General features: G+C 47.3%; 1 protein-coding gene across 1 annotated transcript in view; it reads right to left on the bottom strand.

The window, feature by feature from the left end:
* Positions 1–7,500, bottom strand: part of map2k5 (mitogen-activated protein kinase kinase 5) — a 71,220-nt gene that overhangs the window by 15,792 nt on the left and 47,928 nt on the right. Inside the window, exons 18-19 of the mRNA XM_080532542.1 lie at positions 4,024–4,050; positions 3,504–3,536 (exon numbers count right to left, since the gene is read on the bottom strand). Coding sequence (XP_080388668.1) covers positions 3,504–3,536; positions 4,024–4,050 — 60 coding nt within the window. The remainder of the gene's footprint in view (positions 1–3,503; positions 3,537–4,023; positions 4,051–7,500) is intronic.

Below are 7,500 nucleotides of genomic sequence, written 5' to 3'. Positions count from 1 at the left end.
ATACAGTACTGTGCATAGACAACCAAGCAGCCCAAACATTGTATTCTACAGTACACATACACACGCTCGAATACACACACACGCACGCACACAGACACAGACAGACACATGCGCGCACACACACACACACACACACACACACACACATACACACACAGAGACAGACAGACCATGTGCTCGCACACACACGTGCACACACACGCACGCTCATGTATATATTCATAGCTCCAGCTGAGGGGACATGGTAGCTTTGATGTGTACTGTGGCGGAGCGACGGATGAGCTGATGATGAAAGCGTCGGTCGGGGGGGTAAATTATCCCTCTGACCGCCATTACCCTCCCTCGCACACCGACCTGATCTCCAGCCTCCCCGACAACCCCCCTCCCGCCCCGCCCCCCCCCCCTCCTCCTCCCCTCCCTCCTCTCTCCGCTTTCACAATACGAGCAGTAAATATACATGTAATTGGCACAGCGCAATTATCACACTCAAATTAAAATCAGTAATTACAGGACAGCGAATGAAAGCAGAAGAGTTCTTGTTTTTTTCGTCGTCGTCGAGGGCAACAAGTAGGCTAGAGAAAATACTAAATAGTCCCAAAACGAACGCCTGCTGGACGGGACAGAACGTGGAGAATTAGGAGCGGCTCCTTTCTGCTCCAGATTCGGTCGACACGTATCGAGGCCAGGCGCCGTCTCCTGTACCCCAAATAGAGACATAGCGTTATGAATGTATGACAGGAACGGGGGGAGGAGGAGGGAGTGTGTGTGCGTGTGGGGGGGGGGGGCATATGAATACAAAGGTAGTTGGGCTAACTGGTTCAGTTACACACGCACACCCACGCGCACACACACAAACACGCACACGCCTCAATTTCTTGTTTATTCACCCTCTCACCTGAGCCCCGTGAGGCCCAGACTATTTATCTCAGTCGTCCCATGGCAACAGCCCGCAGTGCAGTGGGTGTGTGTGTGTGTGTGTGTGTGTGTGAGCAACAGCACACACCCCTGTTCTCCCACTAACACACCTCCAGCTACACTGATGTTAATGATCTGCTTTAAAGAGCCCGCTTCTCACATATACACGCACCCACATCCACCGCACCCAAACCCCTACCCGCACATGCACGCACGTACACACACACACACACACACACACAAACACTTGCTTACATGCACGCACGTACACACACACACACACACACACACACACACACACAAATACTTGCTTGCATGCACCCACGTACACACACACACACACACACACACACACACACACACACACATACACACATACACACAAACACTTACTAGCATGCACGCACGTACACACACACACACACACACACACACACAAACACTTGCTTGCATGCACGCACGTACACACACACACACACACACACACACACACACAAAAGAAGAATACACCTGATGGATAACCTTTGATCTAATGCAAATTCACCCGGAGTGTCTCAACCCAGAGGCCCCCCTCCTCCCCTCCTCCCCACCGCTCACACACACCGTAGGCCCAACCAGGAAGTGGATTAGTCCCTGGCACCGCCATCTTCCTGCTACCCTGCCTGTGTCTCTCTCTCTCTCTCTCTCTCTCTCTCTCTCTCTCTCTCTCTCTCTCTCTCTCTCTCTCTGACTTCCCCCTGTTTCTGGGGAGGAAAGCCCTCGGTCGGTCTGGTGGAGCGGCGGAACGTTGGCTTTCCTCTCTCTCTCTCTAGCTCGCCGCCGCGGAAAAGCTCTCTCCTCCTCCCCCCTCTTCGCCGCGAGGGGGAGGAGGAGGGAGGGACGCCCTGGACGAAGGGCGAGGGAGAAAATAGTTTGAGTGATGCCTCTGCCTCGTCTCCTAATGAAGGGTTCGGCCCGGGTCAACCCATTACAACTGCAAGCGTTTAATTATTAATTACACCCCCGATCTATACACGCAGGCCAGGACGGGAGCTGGGGGGGGGGCGGTTTAATGGGTGGCGCGGGGGGCTCCGGTGGCGTTCTGTTATTAACACGTGTCAGAGAGGAGCTGGCGTCCTAACAGGAGCAGAGAGAGGCGGGGGACGGGGTTTGGAGGCCAGGAGAGGCTGGCGGAGGAGATGAGGCAGAGGGGGACATCAGAACTCCTGGTAACGGACGTGATGGAACCAGGAATGAATGAATGAATCTTTATTTCGAACGTGATTTAAAAATAAAAAAAACGAATAACTAATACCGAAAAGTACAGTTATCACTGTTCGAAAGGGAGTAGGACGAAGCCTAAGCTTATCATGTCCTACCCCTATCCGTTACTTCCAAGTGAGAACAATAATACTTAAATTATATAATCCATTAATTAGGCTAACACATTAAACGGTATTAAACACGTGTGTTCGGTCGTTCCTCATTCCGTTCCGTGCCTTACAAACACACACACACACACACACACACACACACACACACACACACACACAGAATGTAAGGCATACACAAATGATGATTCACTAACGAACCAGAACACTAGACTAACTAGTACTTCTACTACAGAAGACTAACTTAATACAGGTATTGTTAAATATAAATATCACAAATGTCAACATTTCTACATTCATCAAATCCTAGGAATACACAGTTACGGATAGTTTTATGGTATACTTGGGCCCTGAATGCCCCTGACCTTTGTGTGTGTGAGTGTAGGGGAGAAAGACATGGCCAGAGGAGTGTGTCAAGGTTTAAGCCACATGTTCTGGTGAGAGTCAACGGTCAAGGTTAATGCAACATACAGTACAGGACAGCCTGACACTCTGTGGCCTAGACTGGTCATGCTACATTACCCACGCCGTGTGTGTGTGTGTGTGTGTGTGTGTGTGTGTGTGTGTGTGGTGTGGTGTGGTATCATAGTGTGTTTGTCTGTGTGTGTGTGTGTGTGTGTGTGTGTGTGTGCATGTTCGTGCGTGTGCTTGCGTGTTTGTCTGTGTGTGTGTGTGTGTGTGTGTACTGGCACTTAAGTGTCTGCAAGAAGTTGAGTACATACATGGGTCCAAACCAGCTCTAAAGAACATCACTGAACCTGTACCACCAGGAAGCCTGATGTGTCAATTATCGGGTCAAATAAAAAATAAAAAGTTATAAACCTGAATGATCATAAACATCATCCAACACAGTCCAGTGGTTGTAGGGACTGTACAGTACTGTATGCTTGTAGAATGGATCATGGCAGTTTTGACCTACGTCTATGTACGTGTGTGTGCGTGTGTGTGTGTGCGTGCGCGTGCGTCTGTGTGTGTGTGTGTGCGCGTGTGTATGTCTGTGTGTGTGTGCGCGTGTGTGTGCGTGTGTGCGCGTGTGTGTGTGCGTGCGTGTGTGTGTGTGTGGAGAATGGCTGGAGGGGGTAGTGCGGGGCGGAGGGGTTGAGCGAGCGTGAGCTGTCTAGAGCAGCGAGCTTCATTAGGAAACAAAATATAACATTGGGCTTTCCAGCCCATTAGCAATGACTTTAGAAACGAAAAGCACATAAGACGGCGACTCACCTCATCAACGATGCATTGCAATAACTGGAGAGGCTTGAATGGGCAGACCAGAGAGAGAGAGAGAGAGAGAGAGAGAGAGAGAGAGAGAGAGAGAGAGAGAGAGAGAGAGAGAGAGAGAGAGAGAGAGGGGTAGAGAAACATATAAGCCACCGTGCAACATCCCCACCGTATCGTGGCAAAGACAATCATTAATGTAATAACATAAAAAGGTATCTGTTTAGATTAATCAAATACAGCAAGCTGGCGGCTGAGCCGTCGCTTCCTGACTGCTTCTATTATTCTGTAATGGCACCTAATCTAATACTGGCACTTAAGGCCTGCTGTATCATTTCATTGCAAAATGCAATTTGTGGGGAAGTTTGTTTCAAATGAGGGATCCAATGGAGAGTGAAACACTGCCAGGGATGGGGTGTGTGTGTGTGTGTGTGTGTGTGTGTGTGTGTGAGGGGGGGGGGGGGGGGGGGGCAGGGTGGATATTGCCCCTAACTGTTTTTTTTCTGCAAACTCTACAAAAGCTTACCATTAAAGATCCTTGGTTTTTCTGAATCTGTAAAGCAAGACGGAGAGAGAGAGAGAGAGAAGGGAAGACAAGTAATATGTAATTAGCGTGTCATAATCAAAACGACGCACTTGGACACATCACGATAACTGAGAGAAAATGACTTCATCCCTGGTAGCAATTTGTGGGCATGTGTTAATACCATTTACATAATGAAAATACACAAATGTTAATAGCCTTACTCTCATTTGTTGGTGGGGGGGGGGGGGTTCAGTAATGGACATTTCATAGTGCATTTTCCATATCCTCGAAGTTGTCTAAATATGCATTTTTACAATTGTAATGCTTCAAAATGGATTAGCAACGAGATTAGGCCCATTCCTAGACACTCTATTTTCCCCAGGAATCACTTCTGGTGAGAAGTCAGCTGGGACACACAGCACCCTCCCGAAAAAACACGAAACGAAAAAGACCCCAAACGACATCATAATAAAGGCAATCCTGAAAACAACTGACTGAAACCTTGTTTAGCATACAAAGTAAATGTGCTGGAAGCTCAATAGTCATATAAATATATGCCATTTAGCTGACGCTTTTATCCAAAGCGACTAACATTGCAGTGAGTGCATACATTTCAGCATATGGTCCAAGCGGGAATCAAACCCACAACCTAAGCGTTGTTAGCGCCATGCTCTACCAACTGAGCCACAGAGGACCACAATAGATGGAATGAGTTTTTAACATGTTTACTTCAGGGGAGAAAGTGAGACAGTGAAGGGGAGACAGTGAAGTTCCCTGAACAGAGCAGCCATGACAACAATGGATAACGAGTCTCTTTCACAGACAGCCTTTTCCCGGCAAACACTGAGATCCAAGGTCCTCTGGTTTGTTCAGGTAAACACTTGATAACGTTCCATAAATGTATAGCTCATTTTTGCAAGGCCTTTACCAACATAATTACAAACTCAATCACAAGTGTTTCCAAACCACCCCGGTAACCTCAATGTACTTCAAGGCCAGGGGAGAATGGCGGTGGTGGACGTCGGTGGGACGGGCTCACTATAATACACGGAATGGAATGAGGAATGGTATGAAACAACGCGTGTTCAAGTAACCATCTCTCTGTCCCAAGATGAGGTTTTTCCCCCTCATTCTCTCATGCAAATGCACCAACGTCAGTTCTAACAAGTTATGATTTAGGGTGCGTTCGAGAGAGCTCTGAGAGAGCTGGAGCGCACGCGGGGTGCTCTCTGGTCTTTTGGAAATTCAGAGCGCTCAGAGCGTCCCCGTTCGAAAATTCAGAGCACTGTGATCTGGGAGCACTCAGAGCACATACTGGGCACTCTGACTGGAAAGACAGTTTGTCGGAGCATCTGAGCATTCCAATCTAAAAATGTCGGAGCAAGTCGTTGGTACTCTAGAGAGTGTTATTCAACACGCGTGTAACAAAAAGGTAATAATCATGTTTAAACATGGGATGAATTAACAAGATTCATTTTAAAAAGATGAACATGACAATGTTAGTTAATGAGTATCTACTGTCAACATCATTAAAGTTAGCAACAGGAAAGCTACCTAACACGATAACGTAAAATTGTTGGCCGCCAGCGAAATGATGGTAATGTTAAATGTAAATTAACTGATTTCAGAGCGCTCTATGATGTTGGAACCAGAGCAGATTTCCAGAGCGTATTTACAAACACACCCAATGTCTGTAAAAGCCATATGCTTGGTGATGTTTGAACAGACAGAACACATTCACATAGTGAATACAGATACATAATGCTGAAGCCGTGTTTGAACTACTTTCCTGTCGTTGTTTTTCATTCCTTGGAGACCAATTTGAGATGGAGACATAAAAGGCACAACAGGAAGAAAATACAAGAAAAAACAGAGAGAACGAAAAACTCTGGCAACCAATCTATCGGGGGTGGGGCAATGCGCTGGCGGCAATACACACATCATATCAACACTGGTGTCTTCAAAGATTCTCAGAGCGAGCCGCGGAAAACCTCCATTAACTCCTGACAGAAGAATGCAAATGGATCACAACATGGGGTGGAGAGGAATTAAAGAGAACCTCTCTAATCAATGACAAACACAGGATGAAAGTTACACTGTGTGTAGTATGTGTATGTGTGTGTATGTACACACACGTGTGTCACAACCAATAGTCCACATGTACTATAACTACAACCCTAAACATATCACAACGCAAACACCTCCAAATGGAAGGGGTGAGCACAAAGGACCCTTCCAAAACACCCTCTGCCCTTCAAACACCCCCTCCATCCCATAATCCCAACCCCCTCCCCCCCTCCCCCCACACACACAACAACAATTCATCTATGCATCTCAAGTGCATCGAATTGTTCCTAAACTCTCTCTCTCCCTCTCCCACTTCCCCTCTAGCTCTCCCTCGCTCCATACAGTAGAAAGCAGAGAGAGAGAGAGAGAGAGAGAGAGAGAGAGAGAGAGAGAGAGAGAGAGAGGGAGTGTGTAGGTTCTGTGTAGAGCAGACAGCTGCACCAGCGTCTGCGTGTAGATGACAGCCCGGGCCCGAGGACGTCTGCCGGCTGAGCCCGGCGAGCCGAAGCCGAGTGCTGTAGCGTGGCTCTCTGCCTGGGCTCAGCTACAGCCTGCAGGTGAGCTGTCTGCAACACCATATGGAGCTGGGAAAATTAACACAGAGATGAGAGGGAGAGAGCTGTGGCAGCGGGGGGTCTCCTCGTCTCTAACACACTCTCCCTCTCTCTCTCTATCTATCTCCCTCTCTCTCTCCATCTCCATCTCTCTCCCTCTCCATCTCCATCTCTATCTCTCCCTCTCCCTCTCCATCTCTCTCTCTCCATCTCTCTCTCTCTCTCTCTCTATCTCCCTCTCCTCTACTCTCTACCAATTCAATGGGCTTTCTTGGCATTATTGGAAACAACAGTTTAAATTGCCAAAGAAAGTGAAATGACAAATAAACTCAAATGAAATGAGCCAATAACAAAAGTAAACATTACACACAAGAGTACCAAAAGAATAGTAACTAGAAGTAAATCAACTTAAGACAATGTAAGTGTTTTTTTGTGTTTTAAATGTTACATTATGGACGACGTACAGTGTTTTATCAATGTGCAAAGTACAACAAAACAGGTTAATTGTTGTTGTATTTGCAGTTGTGTTTGGTCGGCCCGTTCACTATGACCTATGACTATGACTATATATATATATATGACTATGACTACGACCGTTCCACTGGTCGGCCCGTTCCTATGGCAGCAGCTCACAGATGCTGCTGCTGTGATGTCACACTGTGGTATTTCGCCTAGCAGATGCAGGACTCCATCCAGGTTTTTGATTTGTTTTTAAAATTCTTTGGGGGGTCTGTGTCATCTGAGGGGAAATAATGTGTCTCTAAAATGGTTGTTCGTTTGGCAGGATAGGTTGGGAAGTGCAGCAGCTCTCACCACAGACAGAGCCTGTCTCTCTCTGGCTGGGCTACACAATCCT

This window comes from Nansenia antarctica, assembly GCF_963989245.1.
Source record: "Nansenia antarctica genome assembly, chromosome: 5".
Classification (NCBI taxonomy): domain Eukaryota; kingdom Metazoa; phylum Chordata; class Actinopteri; order Argentiniformes; family Microstomatidae; genus Nansenia; species Nansenia antarctica.
The sequence above is the reverse complement of the archived record's forward strand: the minus strand, read 5'-3'. Positions and strand labels throughout refer to the sequence as shown.